Raw genomic sequence first — 18,834 nt, forward strand, 5'->3', positions numbered from 1 at the left:
AAAGAGGGTCATATTGAGTATGTTAAACTACCCCCCCCCCATCATTCTACACTCCATACACAATAATGGTAAAGCAAAAAACTGTTTTTTAACATCTTTGCAAATTTATTACAAATAAATAACTTAAATTATTCCAATGCATAAGTATTCATACCCTTATCTGGGACAGTTTGAATTTAGCTCAGGAGCCTTCATATTGCTTGTAGATGTTACTGCACTTTGAGTGAAGTTAACCTGTGGCAAATTCAATTAAATGTGTATGATTTGGAAAGGCAAACAGCTCTCAATAAAAGGTTTAACAGCAGATAATGCATTTCAGAGCAAAAACTAAGCCCTGAGGTCAAATGAACTGCCTGTAGAGCTCAGAGACAGGACTGCATCAAGCTACACATCTGGGGAGGAGTTCTGCTTTCATTTAAGGGTCACAGAAGCATATAGCCTCCATTATCCATAATGGAAGACGTTTGGAAGAACCAGGACTCTTCCTAGAGCTGGCCTTCTGGCCAAACTGAGCAACTGATGGAGAAAGGCTTTGGTTAGAGTGGTTACCATAAACCAGATGGTCATTCTAGTTGAGCTGTATGATCATACATGGAGATAGGAGAAACCTACAGAAGGAAAACCACACTTTAAAACTCCACCAATCTGGGCTTTATGGTGGTGTGGCAAGACTAAGTCCTCTCCTCAGTGAAGACACATGAAAACACGTAAAATTTGCAACAACAACAACATTAAAAAACCTAAAGGACCCTCAAACTGTGAGAAACAGCGTCCTCTGGTCTGGTGAACCTCAATTCTAAGCATCATGTTTGAAGGAAACCAGCTCTGCTCATCACCTGCACAGTGCCATCCCAAAAGTAAAGTGTGATGGAAGCAGTGCTTTGGGGCTGATTTTTCAGTGGCAGGGACTGAGGGAGGGAATAGAAGAAAAGCTCAATGCACCAAAATGTTGAGATAGCCTTAATGAAAACCTAGTCCAGAGCATTCAAAACCTCAGACTGGGAAGAAGGTTCACCTTCCAATAGTTCAATGATCCTTAACACACAGCAGGAGTAGCTTATAGACAACTCTGTGAATTTCCTTGAGTGGCCATCCAGAGTCTAAGCTTGAACCCAATCAAATATTTCTGGAGAAACCTGAAAATGTGCATCTGCCCCCATCCAACCTGACAGAGCTTAAGAGGCGAGGAAAAGAATGACAGATAATGGCCAAATGCTGATGAGCAAAGCTTGTCGCATCATACCCAAAAAGTCTTGAGACCATAAAGGTGCTTCAGCTTAGTACTGAGTTAAGGGTTTGAATACTTATGCAGTGTACTTTTTATTTTTATTTTTATATAAGTTCACAAAGTTGTGACGGTTCTGTTTTTGCTTTGCTATTATGATGGATGGAGTGCAGATTGATGCGGAAAAAAAAGTAATTTAAAGTAATTTTAACACAAGGTTGCATCAACAAAACGTGAAAAAATGAATTTGTGTATTCTTTGGATTTACTGCAATTTGAAACTTTTGATTGTTAGTGTAGAAGTCATAAGGTAAAAATGATGTTGGTGTAATGTCAAATTAAAATGATATCCCCTCTCTCCATGACAGGAAAAGAATGAAAGTACCAGCAGCACACACTCCCAGAGCCCCGAATCTACCTGCAGCAAGTAAGGACTGTTTGCAAACACACACATTGCTTACAAAACCTGATTTTATTATTAAAATGGAGAATCTCTCTAAAGGGTCATCACATAAAAAGTATACTAGCTGACCAGCCTATTAGGTGACTGATAGTGGGGCTTTCCTACAGACACTAGATCCTCAAACTGACCTGTGCTTGTGTGTGGTATCAGGTTAACTTACTGTGCACAGCAGCTTCTGTTAGATATATTTATTTTACAGACATTGCAAACAGTTTCAGCTTGATCTGGATCAGATATTTAAACAGTCTCTCAGACAGATGGCATATTTCTATCTGGGTGAAATTTTGGCCCGAATATATTTCAGTGTAGATCCACACTCAGTGTTGGCCATGGAGAAACATCAGTCATGTAGACATACTGCATTCAAATAAGACAATGCAGGATACACTAAGAGTGTGAGGACATACAAAGAGCATCCACATTTGAATGCATTTGAATACAGCTGGTAAGAGGATCAGTTCTCATGCTACAGTACGTAATGTGTGAATGGGCTTGATAAATGGACGAGAGGAAGACATTGTATTGTCTCATGGCAGCAGGCCGGAAAATTTCCAGTAGCTCTCTTTGGAGTGTGGAATAAGTCAATGAACCGAAGGTGCTCCAAGATGGAGAAGATGTTGTTCATTTATAGAGAAAAACAGAGGTAGGAAAAAAGCAGCAGACAGTCAGAATTACAATGAGCTGTTTCTCCTATCCCTGTGTGATTTGAAGGCCACAGTGACGTCCTTCAGTTGATTATAATACATGCTTAAACAGTTGCTGTGAAAAACAGTCTCTTAATGAGATTGTACAGGATCCCTCCTCCACTTTGATTGCACAAGGTCAATCTGTGAGGCAGTGATGGGAAAAGTCAACGGCCAGTTTCCTCCCACAGTTTCAGTGTAACTGAGTATCTTACTGTCAGTAACTCCGTAAACACATCTGCTTTATTCTGTTATAACAGCAGCCAAATTAAGGATTTTCTTCTTTTTCTACTGTCAAAAATAAATAGTTGTATCTTCCATTCTTCTAGGACTGCACAATATATCAAATGAAATCAAAATAATGATTTTCTTATTGCAAAAGCTGCCCCTTGTTTAAATATACGCACTGCATGTTTCAGCTCGGTTTCAGCTTTACTCGGTTCCCAGTAAAGTTCTGCTTCACACACAAACTCCATCTGTGCTGTGAGCTTGAGTCACTTATAACATGGGAACATTATAAGATGCAGCAGCACCACCCTTTAAATATAATATATAACTTAATTTGATTTAATACTTTTATTAGAAAATAATCAACTACGACAAATTTATTGTTTTAAAGTCATACCGAAGGGGTCAAAAAGAGTGAAAATGTGTGCCAAATCATTCAACTCTAAAAGGAAATTAAAAAAATATTCAGAATAAAAGTCATTTCAGATTTAAAAAAAAATGCTATATGTGTTACAATATCAGTTTTTTCCAATTTTCTGCAGCTACATGTTCTTAGCGCAGCTTGCTAAAGGCTGGAATATAGTCCTACACAAATTTTTCCCATATTTTTCCCCTGATTTGACTTCTGGAGGAGTTGATTCTAGTTGCTGAAAGTTGCCACATAGGGTATGAAGGCAAAGATTCAGACTTAGATGTTTTTTGCTTCAGTTTATGATTCCATCCAGTTGAAAAAAAAAAAAATTCAAACATGTTTGATGTTTTTAGCCGATTCTACATAAACACTTGAAAACATAACTCTTTGAAAGTCTGGTAATGTAGTATATGATTCTCAGTCATTTGGTCAAGGTTTTTCTGTATCCCTTCACAAAGTCAGCAAGTGTGTGATGCCTTGTGTATGTTTTGAACTCCTAACTGTAAGTAATACCTCAAATCATGTGGCTTGTTGTGGAGAGGCGTGTTATTATTTTTGAAGCAATCAGACAGAAGGTGGGCGATTTAAAATGGCCTAAAGAAAATCCCTTAAATGACTTATATTTAGGGAAAAGAAAATGATAGAGACTCTTTTGACTGGAGTCAGTAAGTAATCACCCAGAACACCCTAGAAACTGCAGAGCAATGACTGGAAGTCCCACAGAACACTTCAGCAACGGCCCACAACAGCCTTCCACAGTGGTGCTGACTTAATATCTTCAGGAAAACAAGTTTTATTACGTTACCTTTTTTGGTGAACGTTCTTTTGAAAAGGATTCAGGACAAAACTAAATAAAGACCTAAGTCTCTCTGACTGTCTTTCAGGATATTTGTGATTGGGGATGGTTCAGACGGCTCTCCACCCAGTCCCACATTAGAAGAGAGAAGGAGACCTGGAACCCTGCTCATCTGGCAGGAGAGGGAGAGAGCCCAGCAGCAGAAAGCCCAAGCTAGCACGTGAGTGGCTGATGGGATTGAATCAATGTGAAATTTGACACAATGGGTGATACGACATCCAAAAAAAAAAAAAACCCAATCTGTTAGGCATTAAAAGCGATAGAACTAACAAACCTGTTTGCTAATGCACAGCAAGCAATAAAGCATCTTCAAAAGCACATGATGGCTGAGAAAGTGCATAAACTGGCCTCTTTTATTTCCTTTCTGTTGCTTCGTCATCAAAGGCCTTGTGGTTGTTAAGGAAACCACTGTTACCTGCCGTCGCGTGCCTTCGCTTCATTAGTGTCTTGAAGCACAGTTAAAGTCTTGAATCTCTGAAAGCATAGTCAGAAGGAGAACATCAGAGGCGCTCTCCCAGAATGCCTGTACTTGTAAGAACAAAGTCTTGTCTGCTTTTCTTCTGTATTAGGAGGCTACTGACTGATAAGCGTTTGATGTCTTACAGTTTGCAGAAGATGACGGTTAAAACAGGAAGTAACTTGGCGACGACGACAAAGCACGGAGGAACAGGAAGTGTTTCGGGGTAAGAGTTGAGCGAATAGCGTTTATGTGTTCTGTGTTTGCATGCGGGCTTGTGTAACATTTTGTTGGGGCACTTTGAGTCTCTTTAACAAAGAAAAGACAAAAATCTGTGTCTGAGACGCTCAAGGTACTAACTGTGGCGGCACAATGAACAGTCAAATCAAACAGACAATACTCTACCTTATTTAACATTAACTTACCTTTCTAAAACAGGCATGATGTGGTTATAGTATTACAATTTCTCTCTGTAGCTATCTAGTAGTTAACATGCTTTTGTAGTTGTTGTGTTTTTACAGTCAGTTGATTGTTGATCTCTGTGTCCCTCTAGTGGTGATTCTGATAGCAACTCTCCACCCAACGGCCTGAAGCAGAGATGTGCAGTGAGTGCTTCACCTTTCCTCTCTACCTCCACCTCATTCTGTTAGAAATGCTCAAGTGTGAGCCTTTAATGCTTCTTTCTTTAACTTCTCTCTCTCTTCCTGTCAGAGTGTAGATCAGGTTTCTCCAACCTCTCAATCGGGGTCTTTACAACGCTCCACCAGTCGCACAGGTACCCTCCATATCAAGATGCTTCAGTTGCTTTTAGCTTTCATCACCATGTTATTCATTTAAGACCTATCGTTTTTTTTTTTTTTTTCTGCTTGGGAAACTGTTTTGCATTCTTGCAAAAATGTAGTTTTAATTTATAGGCAGTCCTCGTCCTAGTTAAATCACTAAAATTATCAGAATTCAAACCATTGAATTTAAGTTTCACAAGCTGAAAGCTCTTCAGGGATCCCACTTTTTTTAACCAATTAAAAAAGTAGATAAGTAATTTACATGAGACTTCTCAGTCATGCGTTTAGCTTATTTGAATGCTTTTTGTTTAATGAAAAAATATGTTTAAAAAAAATTAAGAGAGGCCGTTTGAGAGCCACTGGTCTGCTCTGTGAAAAGACAGTCCTCAACAGTCCCTCAAATTAATTATATTTTATTTTATTTTTTAGAAATAAACCCTCTGAAGCACTGTGGCCACCAGAGGGCAGTGCGGGTTCATAACTGCTTTGACACCTTTTGACGGGTTTTTATTGTTGTTGGCTGTTTGTTGCAACTTAATATAATTTGTATATAAGTTTGTATATAAGTCAATTCTAGTCTTTTTACCTTTATTCATATACAGTAGTACTTTATACAGCACATATGGTTTCAAAGCAGCTTTACTGTAATAAACAGGAAAATAACAGGAATCAGTGATGCAAACTTCAACAAATACGAAACAAATCCAAACTCTGCTTTAAAGCAACTCTAACAAGATAACAGTGTAATTCTTCTTCTCAAGTCAGTTCAGTAACTGTGTAAGGTTGATCAATTATGAAACGGGTTAAATGAAGCTAAAAAGCATCTCTGCTGAAGACAGTGATAATATATAATAATAACTGAATATTAAGGGTCTATGTAATTCTTAACTAAGCAAGTAGAGAGGAACCCAAACTCTATCAGTTAACAGAGAAAAAAAATCCTTGACCAATTCTTCTCTGGCCTAAAAATATATATATATACACACAATATATTGATTATGTTTTTGTTTTATCAACATCAGCTGTATTGGTACATACCCAGTCTTAATGAATGTAACTTCAGTATGTAATGAATCATGATTGTATCATGTTCCAGATGCGTCCTCTGCGAAGCCCTGTTCTCCTCCAGGTTCTGCTCCCAAACCCAACAGCTTCTTATTCCGCACATCCTCACGCTGCAACGTCAAGACGGGTACACACACACACACACACACACACACACACACACACACACACACACACACACATAGAGAAGTAAATCTAGGACTATAGGAGCTATTTTCTTGATCTGGTCAGTAATAGATGTTTCTCTTTCTGTCAGGATCAGGAAACAGTTTGGCGGAGTCTGGCCGCAGTGACTCCCGCTCCACACTCAGATCCCCTCGAGAGGAGAGAACAGACGTCCTGCAGCTGCGCAAAGTAAAGACGCATTCATCTCGCCATCTCTAGCTTTTCTGACACTCCTATTTTTTGCTTATTTATTTTATTTCTAATATATTTATACCCAAATATATTTTACAGCCTAAATTTACACTACTGTTCAAAAGTTTGTGGTCATTAAGTTTTTTACTTTTATGTATCAAGGTGCATAGATTAGATAAAAAAAATAGTGACAGAAAGTTCAGAAAGTATTTATTATTTTAAGTGAAGGCCATTATTTTTTCTGTTCATTAAACAGGCTTGAAAAACATGGATAAGAAGAAAAGTTTCTTGATGACAAATCTGCATATTAGAGTATATATATCAAAAGCTTACAGGTTTTTTTTTTTTTTTTTTTTTTTTACTGTTTTTAATATTAAAAAAAACACATTTTCAGTTCACTTTGAGTGTGCCATTATACTTATATATATATATATATATATATATATATATATATATATATATATATATATATATATATATATATATATATATATAAATAAATAAATATATATATAGTACAGTATTGTTTAAGGAGTTTAAAATGCATGATTTGCCTGATTCAATACATGATGTGTTCTGATTTGATCTCCGGTGTTTTGAAAAAGTGATATGTATCTTCCAAGAAAATTCCCTCCAGAGATCTGATTGTTAGTTTTACAAGTGTTATTTATTTATTGATTTATTTTGACCTCATTCCTCGTCTCTCTGCTAGACTCTGGAGGCCCGTCTGAAGATCTCTCTGCCTGAGGACCTGGGAGAGGCGTTGTCCAATGGCACAGTTCTCTGCCAGCTGGCCAATCACGTGCGACCTCGTTCTGTGTCAATCATCCACATCCCCTCACCGGCCGTGGTGAGCTAATACTTGGATCTTATTTTCATTATGGCCAAAACATAATCTAATATCTCGTAAAACAAGCACTATGCCTGGATCTTTGTGTGTAATCCTTATTTATCCCGATTTGAGAAAGGCTGATCCTGGATCTGTTGGATTACTAGCAGGCTGTTCTTGAATTGCTATCTAATGAATATATGTGCAATATTTCTATCTGTTCAGCCAAAGCTGAGTGCTGCCAAGTGCCGCCTCAATGTCGAAAACTTCATTGCTGCATGTCGTAGACTGGGAGTCCCTGAGGTAAACATCAATTTCATCTTTTATTGTTTGCTTCTTTTATTATCCTCCGTATTTTGCTCTTCCTGAGATGTGTTGTCTGAGCTGTTTGTAAATGAGAAAAACCTACTTCTCCCGCTGACATGTGACCGCAACAGTGTTAAAGCTCTTTTATGTTGTCCTTCGATTGCTTCAAGCTCAATTTGCTCCTTTTTGTGCGCTCTCTTGTTTTATTTTTATCGTATTTATATATCTTAAAGGGATAGTCATCTCAAGTAGTTAATGTTGTGCCAAAGTTTCTGACGTGGAACCCCAGAGGAGATGTTTATCAGAATGTCTGAGCTGCTCTCTTCCACATAATGACAGTACTGTAGATCCAAAAACTCCAAAAAGAACAAAAGAGCACCATAAAGCATCATATGAGGAGTCCATATGACTCCTGCACTTTATTCTGAGTCATTCTGGAATAGATGAATTATACAATATACTAGTTTTTCAGTGAAAGCCTTGCCTTGGTGATTTTGACAGCTGTAATCACCTTTTATTTTCATTGTATGGAAAAAAAATGCTTGGACATTGTTAGAGTGGAATGATATATATTGAAATTAAATGGATATTGCGGAATGCTCGCGATTTAATAAAATAAACAGATGCGTGTGTGTGTGTGTGTGTGTGTGTGTGTGTGTATATATATATATATATATATATATATATATATATATATATATATATATATATATATATATATACACACACACACACACACACACACACACACACACACACACACATATATTTGTTTTTTGTTACTAAGGTTGGTTTATGTAAACATTATACTGAAGTGTGAATTTTTTAAGGATTTCCCAAAATTGTTATTATTAAAAGGATGGTTTTACAAAAAAAGCCAACAAATGTTTCCAAATGTTTCCAAATATTGCTATGTATTTAAGTAATTATTCTATGGAAATTATATTGCAGAAAAAAATAATAAAGTAAGTTATACAAGTTCCGAAAAGAGGTTTTCATAGAATTTTCATATTTTGGGTAAACTATCCCTTTAAGAGATCCGGCTTTATATTGGTCTTTGTTCAACAGCGTGTCCAAACCTCTTTGTTTGTCTCCTCTGCATTGTTCTTCCTGTCCTTTTGTCTGTCTCTCTCTTTCTCAGATGGAGTTGTGTTTAGCGTCTGATATTCTGTGCAGTAAGCTATCTGCAGTGCACCGCTGTGTGACGGCGCTCCTGGCAAAAGCAGGAGGAGAGGAGGAGGTGAACGAGGACGACGGCGGCACCTCTCCCTCTGTCTCTCCGTCCTCCCCTTTTTCCACCGGCTTCCTGCTCTTCTACTCTCTCCTCATGGCTTTGCTCTATCTGTTCTACTGCCACCTTCTAGCATAGTGCGAGCGAGTGTCAGTGTGTAAATGTAATGGATTTTGTAATGGAAGTCCATCATCTCTGTACTGTGTACACTGTCACACACACACCATTGATGCCATCTGACATATATATAAATAAATATATCAGAGCAAATTCCTTACCCATAATGCCTTTGAGCTTACACATTAAAGCTCCCTACAGATATCTTTTTAAGGTTAGTTTTAGGACTTCAGATCTACAAAAGTGAAATATATTGCAAATTATCAGATGTCTTGATCAAATATCCACATTTTTCCACACCACAATGCTCAGAAACAGCAGTATGTGGAATTTATCTGTAAATAAACATGGTTTCCACTAATGAAGGGCTTTTCCACCTGATTGCCTTAGCATCGCTGGTGATACCAGGATAGTTTATACACCTTCTAGTGGTCTTTGCAAAGGATCTTGTTATCGTAAGAGTTTTAAAGCACTGGCACAAATTGTATTTGGTTCTGGTTGAAGTGCCTCAGAAGCTCGCAGGTTCCTTCTGTTCACGCAGCAGTGTGAATGAGTTTGTAGCAGCTGGTAAACAGTCTGTTTAACAGGGGCTAACAGTGTGGCGATGGTACTTCTCAGCTGAATTTGGTTTAATTCACACGTTGTGGAAATCTGTTAGGGTCAGGGCCGAGTGGACTGTTCACTTTCCTTGTTTTACTGACTGTGACCATCAGAGGGCAGTCCTGTTACTAAACTGTTCCTTCCTTAAACACTTTTTGACGGTACTAATAAGATTCAAAGCTGTGTTAACTTGTTACTTTTTGTTTTGTCGTTTGTTTGTTTCGAATGTTCGTTTTGGTTTTCTTGAGAGCATCTTTAATATAATTCTTATACGCAAGCAGTTGAAGATGAAGTTATTGTTTCAGCTGATTTATGTTCTGCCGAAGCTGCCCGGTCTCACTGAGCACATTACGGAAATATGACTAATTAAATATAACACATTAATGGAATAATATAATTTAGGTTCAGGTGGGGGAAAAAAAAAACTGTGGACATTTATTTATTTTTCAAATTTGCATGGTGCACGATATGGCTATGCAGACATCTCCAAATGACAAATTACACCATTTTTTTAAACTAAAGATGAAATGGCTGTGAGTCTTACTTCTCCACAGCCTTCTTCGTCTGCCGTTTCCTTGTTTCTAAATGCGGCCCTAGAGGTTTTGTAGTCCTGTAATGTGCCATGAGCACCCATCTTCCCCGGTGCTGTATGCTGATGTTGCTTTTGTATTCCGTGCCTACTTAATGTGATTTAGGAGCTTTGCCGACAGTTTACTAACGAGCAGCTTCTCATCTGGAGAGAACGATAAGAGGAGAGAGAGAGAGACTGGGAAATAAGGCTAGGGTAAGGGATATGCTATAACTAGTTACCAACGCAACATCCCTCACCCTACGTCTTGAGTTGAAGTTTTATAAAACTGTACATTGTTGTCAATGCTAAAGCTAATCGTTATAGACATTTTCATTTACAATGTCCACTCTGATAATAAACTCAGACTTCACATTTAGCATAGATAGACTTCCTCACAGTTGCTCGAGAGGCTTCAGCCATATGAAAAAATGAAAATAGTGATATGTGTGTTACATGTGGAAGGATTTTACAGAGGATATGACATACGCTAGACTCAGTTTAGAAGGCTTTAGATCTACATGAATGATTCCGTCGTGGAAACTGTTGCAACACATGAAATGTATTTTGTAATATTTATAAAACACTGTGTATTTAAGAAGTTTATATTGATATAAAGATTTGTTTTTGTCTGTAAAGAAATTATTAAAAAACTGAAACACGGATTTTTATGTTTTGTCTGCTGCTTTACATGTGCTCAAGTCAAATGTTGCTGACTGACTGTTGCTCTCGCTCATGATTAATTCTGCTTTAGTTCTCGTCTCTCTGCTGAGGATGAAATCCTCACGTCAGCTCGTCTCTGTAGCTAACGAGTCAACATATTCTGTGCCCTTTACCAAAAGGTAAGTGTTGATCCATTGTGTGGGTAGTGGAAAAAGAGAAGTATACACTATGCTGCACAGTGGGGTCCAAAGTCTAAGACCACACTGAAAATATATTTTTACTCCCACACACCTGTGGACAGTAGAGCGCTGCTGCCATTAAAGCATAAAAGAAGCATTACATTTTTTTTTTTCAATTAAATTTTTTAATGGTTACTTGATTTTTTTTCCTCACAATTCTGTTATCATGTGGTTGTTTTTTAAACTTGTGGACCCTAGTGTGCGCTTGTTTATACTGGAAGGTAGGTTTATACACTACCCTTCAAAAGTTTGGGGTTGAAAGAAGTCTCTTGTGGTCACCAAGGCAGCATTTATTTGATCAAAAATACAGTAAAATCTGATATTTTGAAATCGAACTGTTTTCACCAGTCTGCATTCCTCCAGTCTTCAGTGTCACATGACCCTTTAGAAATCATTCAAATCATTCTAATGCTGATTTGCTGTTCAAGAAACATATTTCATGTTCAGTGTTCAAAACAGTCGTACTACTGTACATGTTTTTGTGGAAACAGTGATATGTTTTTTTTTTTCATGAATAGAAAGTTCCAAATCAATAATATCTTTAGTATATCATTATTGATGTTGTGACTGTCACTTTTGATCAACTGAATGCGTCTACTAAATAAAAGTATTCATTTCTTTAAGAATGGAATGCATACAGTACATGCACATATAAAAAGCAATGTTCTGTAAAATATTTTTTACATATAACTGCATGATACAACTATTCTTTAGATGAAAATATACTACCACCCATCAGCACAAACAACTTTATAAACCCAAGAACAAAGAAAATAAGTGAGCATTTAAGTGTTCAACACTAAGTAAACACTACCAGCTATTCTTAGTCATATAGTGACAATGGAGCTTTAGCTCATTCTTCTTTTCAAACACATTGCTTATTATTTAAAAGCAACCGTTCAGGTTTTGTCTGTAGACACTGACTCTGCAGGAAGTGTTCGAAAGAACTGTAAAGCTGCTTCAAGCATTTTCTGCAATTAATCAACACTTAAAATAGACGAATGTCATTCCTCTGAGCAAACTGTGTTTTTAAATCATCAAAGACTTTCTTCCTAGCACACTTGGCAGTGTAACGGTGTTAGTGCACTGATTAGGATGCTATCAGACACAGTTACACTGAAATCATGTGAAGCACCTTATCTGCATACAGGCGTACTTTCATCAAGCTATTATTTTGGTCACTTCTGTACTCATTAAACTGTGTCAAAGCAGGCGAGTGAATACTTATGTGCTCATTTATTTTCTGTTTATTATTTTTAATTATTTATTAATTAACTGGCCAGCTCATTTTTCACTTTGACGTTATAAAAGTGCTTTTTGTTCATAGGGGAGAACAGTTGCTATTAACCCTCTATGGTGTCGCTTTTTCTCGTAATTATGGAATGTTTAAAAAAAATGTCTCTACCGTTACAGAAAATCAATTTTAATTTCAGAAGTCTCTTATAATTAAGTATGTGTTTCTTTAATGAATTGATGAACTCTTTGTTTATAATACTGTTATGAGGCAGAGTCATCATGCACTCTTATTCATTGTATTATTTAAGTTTTCTGAGCACATAAATTAAAGAGTTCTACATTGTTATAATTACCAAAAAAAAAAAAAAAAAAAACCTTCCAATTAAATAATTCCAGTAATAACTTGTGCAGCTAACAATAAGGAAATTCATCACTGACAATTGCCATATGGCTGTATTCATATTTTCTCCGTTTACTGTAAAGCTGTATTAGTAAACATGACAATATATGAGCATAAACACCCATTTTAAAAGAGAAGCAGCCAAAACCCAGATGTTGAAGAAATATTTTAATAGGGCAATAAGAAAAGCTCTTGTGCATGTGTTGACCTTCAGTAAAAAACAAATGAGGTGTCTTCAAAACAATTCTAATTCAACAATTCTACTTTTTTTTTTTCTCTGAAAAACAAGACAGTGAATTGTTTCCAAATGGCCACATGACACAATAGAGGGTTAAAATCATAATACGTTCACACTCTAATGCTGCTGCACTTTTATTGTGTTAAAGCAATGAGCTTATTGCAAAATCTGATATATACTGCAAGTGATATACATCTTGAATATGGCAATAAAAGCCTTTTATCAAATACAACTCATACATAATCTATACTTAATGTATGCGGCTAAGGTTGACTGAACTTAATAATTGGAATGCATGATGGATTTTCAAGATGGTGACGTGCTGGCTTGTTATGCTCCACTCACTGTACTTGAAATGGCATCCTCTCTGAAGTGCTATAACTGCATGGCTGCGTCTCTGAGAGACGGTGTCTTATACGCCACTGCGGTGCCATAGTGTCTGCAATTCAAAGAAATGATTTTGTGATCAAGTGCTGTGCTGCATGCATTCCCTGCCTTTCCTCTGTCACGTGTTTCAGACTGTCACAAGTGCCTCTTATTGCCACTTTGCTTATGTGATCATGTCTGCACCTGGGGAGTATCTTGCATGTTGTGGGTCCTTGAGATGACAGATGGGAGTTGCATGTCTCAACCATCCTTAGGTGCATGGAAAGCTTTTCATATTGAGGTCTAGTATCTAGCTTGTTCAAACAGAGTGCACGTCACGCTTTAGAAGCAGATTTCAGGGCCTGCAATACAAGAAGCAATGTTCATAGAGCCTGCCTATGCCAAGATGGTTTATTGCTGATTTTATTATCTTGTTTTTGTGTAAACAAACTTATATTGGTATTCTTTTTTATCATCAAATCCCGCTAGGACACACTGTGTCCGCCACAGCTGATTCTGGAGGAAGAGGGGCTCACTCGCATCGCTCAGACCGTTCAGACGCTTTTGGAGTTGCCCACGTCAGGTTCCCGTCGCTCATCCCGTCAGGACCCCTCAGGAGTTCCTCTTCAATCCACGACTCAAAATCAAGATGCCGCCTCCTAGTGCTCAAGTGATTATTTCCAGCACATTTCAGTTGCACAATGTATTATTATAATTTTTTTTTACGTTAGAAATAGCGATCAGAAGCCATCATGTAATAATACCAGCTTGACACAATGTTACAATGCATGTACAAAGGAGTTTATGTAAATTGCTAGCACAAGTTCTTTGTGACTGAAACAGAGGGAAATAAAGGACAATAAAGCAAATTTAACTTAAAACTTCTTGTCTGTTGCATATTTCTGCAGAATATATGATTCATGATGCAAGACGTTACCTAAATGAGCCTCGTTACTGAGCTAGTTGGCCGTTCTTGTGTAATCATTTTGTTGGTGCTTCCTCATAATTGAAAATTAATTACGTTTGTAATCTCAGCTTTATTACAATGCAAATTTAATTGGTTTTTCACAGGTAATTACTCTTGCGGAGCGGCTAAAGTGGCAGTAAACCTGTGATAAGCTAACAACAGCTCTTGGGCTCCGATTGTGACATTTTGTGCAGATTTGGAGTGTCGGACAAACAATGTGGCTCGCTATAGCTCTGCCACGGCTCCCTTATTTAGCAAGAGCTGTGTGTCAAATGATCTATTTAATTTGTTGTGAATAAGAAAGTAGTTTATTAAGAGTGTAGCTAAAAAGCTGAAGCAACCTTTTAACCTCTTTGTTTTATTTCAAACCAGTGACTGGAATAAAAATGGGAGAACCGTACACAGTTGGGAATAAAGTGAGTTGATTATCTAGCTCATTATATTAAACAAAGCCTAAAAACCTAAATTGCTTAAATAGCGTGATTCAGCAGCTCGGTCCACAGGACTTCAGTGGGAAGCGGTCTGGATTCTGACGTGACTCTAAAACAATGCATTTCCTGTATTTGAGTCATTATGTTTGGTGTAGCCACCATGTTTCATGACTCACTCGGTCTCTCATCTGTTGCCGGATCACAGTCGGATGTTCTGATGTTGAATGTCTTGGTATAGTTCGTAATCAAATGGTCTTTCAGTTTCTGCACACCAATCAGGCCCTGAAACAGCATCATACTTCTCCATTAGCATTACATCACAGCTGGAATGAGGTTTAGCTTTTAGTACACGGTGTTCTGTATTCCAGGAAGATGCTGTTTACATCCAACAAAAGCCTAGCATCTGACTAATTTGGCTGCTTCTGACATGTGACAGTGTAGATTTTATTTAGATGTTAAACTTTGTCGTCAACAACAAACGTAAAGATTTTCATCAATTTTTAAAGATGCTTTTGTTATTCCAACTCTTCACAATTACTGTAGGTGATTAGTTGCATATTATTTGCATATAGCCTGTCAGACTTGCAGCCCGCTAGCCGAGCTGCACTGATCTAAATGAACATTATGCCTATATTAACTATCTTCAAGAGACTGTGAGTAAGAGCATGAATACCAACCTACAGATCCTTGATTTACAGTGCTATTTTTACAGTGGTAATCAAACTGTGCAAAGCAGCTAATTTACTCTGTAGGAGATTAGTTTTTTCTTCACTAAATCTGCACTATGGGGAAGACTACCGGGGCTAGTTGTCACATTTTTTTTTTTTTACTTAAGTGAGTTTTCCTCAGGGTAGCGTTTTAGAAGGTCAGTCTCTGTATAGAAATACCTAAAGTCTAGAAGAAGCTATTGAACATTTCTACCACTGTTATTCAGGAAAAAAATGTGGTTCAATGAACACATAAACCGGCTCTTTATTGATATTCTTATTGACTGCATAGAGAAGACAGATTTTTAACTGTGTCGTAGGCCTGTGAATATTGTGCGTTTCAGTAGCTTTCCACAACATTTAAATAGCAAAAACAGACAAGGTAACAAAATAATAATAATAATAATAATAGAACATCCAAAACAACGTGTACAGAATTTGACAAGCAATGTGTCCCTTTGTTTCTGCAGTATCTTATAGGAGTTTTCTCCTTGTTCTCCATGGATATCTAAAGACGACAACATCTATAATAATATTTACGTTTCACTTGTGAGTGGTATTTCACTTGTTTAGCTTTATCATTAATTTTCATCAAATATTATTTGGTGCCCAATTCAAAAATGGGTGATGAATAGTGTCTTTTTGATCCATTGTTCTGTATTATGCTAAATGGACTTTCTAATGCTGTTGTATTGGTTTCTTGTATTCGTGGATAATGGCATCTTAATAAATAAAATATAGGTTGCAATGGGATTAAAAGCTGCTTTATGATCAGAGGTAATAAACATTGTTCATTAATAAATATATATGCAGAGAAAACACTTGATTGTTTGTCAGTTTTGTTGAATGTGATTGACATATGCCTAACATTACAGCTTCCAGGTGTCCATTTTCTGAAAGCAGCTTAAAAAGTCCTTATAAAACACTTAGTTAAAAGGTTCTGAAATGCTAGAGATGATTAAATGAACAGACAACTGATACACCATTTTTAACAAGTATGTACTTAAATCAAAAAAAAAAAAAAAAAAAACATTTGCATATGAAAAAGTTGCAAACTAGATCTGCACTGTATCACAGTACTGACTGAAGTATGGGGTTAAAGACTCGATGCATTTTTTCTTAGATCACCTTTAATGGAAAAAATATAATTTTGCCTGTTTACATAAATTAGCTGCATTAATTTTCAGTATGCATATAAAAAAAGAGAAATAAGTTCCCACTTTTAAGAATGGTTTTTAGGCTCATTTTACCCTATTTGAACTTTCAGTGCACCAGTGTAAGCCACAGAAGTTAAACATATCCTTACTTCTGTCATGAAAACAGCCGAAGAAGAAAGAGTTCCCCAGCAAAGCACCTCAGAGGGGAAGATGAATCTGAGAAGTGACATAACTGAAATGCTATCCAAAGAATGAAATGTCTGATTCAGAGCTTGGGTGAGAAAACAGCAGCTATTGAGATCAGTTCAGTTCTGCCACTCTTCAGCTTTTGAGCGAGAGATTTTTATTTTTCTAAAACGGCAAACTGTCACTTACGTTCTGCTTTGGCTTTCAAAAGCACACAAATTCACATTTTGGACCAAAGCGATGTAAAATTTTTGGAAATTCCACAATCTACGCCATTGGATATAATGTAGCCTGACAGGCTCTATAGTCATCACATGCTATTTTACATTCAGCCCCAAACAGAGCTCTGCTGAGTCCTAAAGCTGAGCTGTACTGTGGTAGACATACCAAATTGATTACAGGCGGCCTGCATCAATTATTAATGTAAGCACTTTCTTCAAAGTGCATCTTTAATGTGGAGTGTAATACTCCTAGACTCACCTGACCAGCATCAGCATCAGCTCAGACCAGACCTGACCGGCTCACTTTCACAAGCATGTTGCCAGATGTGACCTTGATGTTGTTGTAATGGGAAGTTTAGTTTTTGCACACAATCGGCAGAATCAAAGAACAGCAGTCACACGGGATCAATAGTTAAACATAAATTGTTCTCTGATGCCTCAATACTGTTAATGGTTTCCCCCCAACAAATGTAATTAAAATCAGAGTTAAGTGCCCTGTTCGCTGGCCGCTGAGGGGCTACTGCTGTTTCAATTTAGAAGCAGCGACGCGCTCGACTCTCATGTCCGACCCGATATGCAGTGACATTTCTAGCTTGTAATTTGTTCTACATTCGTGTATCATGTTCTGTTCCATTGAATTGAATGCTACTGCCTAACATTACCTTTCAATTACGCTTTGTCCCATGCATTGTTCTGTGCTCGACTCAATTGGATTACGCTCTTTTGAATTACTTCTTACTCAGTTCTGTTTCATTCTGCTCTTGTCTTATGAAGTTAAAGAACAGACTGTGGCTTCCAGTGATATTGACTCACCAATGATCTAGTCACATTATCATGGACATGTTTCAGAGCATATGGCTCTGTGTAAGAGGCTGTAACCTCTCCAAGTTTTCTTGTTCATCCATTTGTGCGTGTGGCTTTGTGGGATATGCTATGATGTGGAGCAGGATCCAGTTTAATGTTTCACTTCTTTGGGCAGGTGTTTATCTGTGCTGGACTGTTGCATCTGTTCGGTCATCAAAGTTCTGAAGTTATAGTCTGCAAAAACCGTCCACTTTCTGTGTTCAGGCAAGAACTATTCGATGTGTTCGACAGACTAAGTTAAGTTAAATGAAATTAACAGAAACGTAGTTCGTTTAAAAAGTAATATTGGTCTGTTTCACATCAGAGGTCTTGATCTAGTGACTAAAATCAGAGAATTATCATAGGTGGCACTACTTCAGTTAACAGAACTATGAAAAATACTACTAAAGCATTTATTAATCATAGTTAATGTTTTCAAAATACTAATGCATTCGATACGTTGTCAAAATTAATTAGTATCTCTTATTTATCAAGAATAAAAAAGTAGTACATAAAATATAAATAATAAATAAAAATAGTTAAATATATAATACTGTACCAAATTGATACTGTAGCAATATCAACATTTTGCTAATGCATTATCTAAAATTTTAATATTTTAGAAAATAAAATAACACAAATTAGGTTTTAACCATTGTATTATGTATCCTTTTAATTGTGTACAATGTCTATACAATATATATATATATAATGTCTATACAATATATATATATATATATTAGCATAACATTAAATCACACTGACTGCACACGCATTTTAGTGTCCTGTTTTAATATTAGGGAATAGGTGCTGATATTGAGAGTGGGTGATTCAGTCCTATTTTCTACTACATTGCTTGATTTCCTCTCCCGACGTAAAAGCTCCGTTACCTTTTCCTACATAATTAATCACACACCATATCCCATAGACATGAGAGGGATGGACTCGGGGCATGTAGGAGAGTGAGAAACTAGATTTAATTAAAACCAATACAATGCAATG

General features: G+C 37.0%; 1 protein-coding gene across 2 annotated transcripts in view; it reads left to right on the forward strand.

The window, feature by feature from the left end:
- The window catches only part of lrch4 (leucine-rich repeats and calponin homology (CH) domain containing 4), a 37,906-nt gene extending 23,705 nt beyond the window's left edge, over window positions 1–14,201 (forward strand). Inside the window, exons 9-18 of one of the 2 annotated variants that reach the window (XM_026268690.1) lie at window positions 1,593–1,651; window positions 3,895–4,026; window positions 4,472–4,549; window positions 4,877–4,928; window positions 5,035–5,098; window positions 6,202–6,297; window positions 6,427–6,524; window positions 7,240–7,377; window positions 7,582–7,659; window positions 8,804–14,048. In XM_026268690.1, coding sequence (XP_026124475.1) covers window positions 1,593–1,651; window positions 3,895–4,026; window positions 4,472–4,549; window positions 4,877–4,928; window positions 5,035–5,098; window positions 6,202–6,297; window positions 6,427–6,524; window positions 7,240–7,377; window positions 7,582–7,659; window positions 8,804–9,031 — 1,023 coding nt within the window. In that variant the 3' untranslated portion in view covers window positions 9,032–14,048. Of the gene's footprint in view, window positions 1–1,592; window positions 1,652–3,894; window positions 4,027–4,471; window positions 4,550–4,876; window positions 4,929–5,034; window positions 5,099–6,201; window positions 6,298–6,426; window positions 6,525–7,239; window positions 7,378–7,581; window positions 7,660–8,803 lie in introns of both variants that reach the window. The other variant, XM_026268691.1, reaches the window with a different exon arrangement.
- The last annotated feature ends 4,633 nt before the right edge of the window (window positions 14,202–18,834 follow it).

This window comes from Carassius auratus, chromosome 7 (genome assembly GCF_003368295.1).
Source record: "Carassius auratus strain Wakin chromosome 7, ASM336829v1, whole genome shotgun sequence".
In the NCBI taxonomy this organism is placed as follows: domain Eukaryota; kingdom Metazoa; phylum Chordata; class Actinopteri; order Cypriniformes; family Cyprinidae; genus Carassius; species Carassius auratus.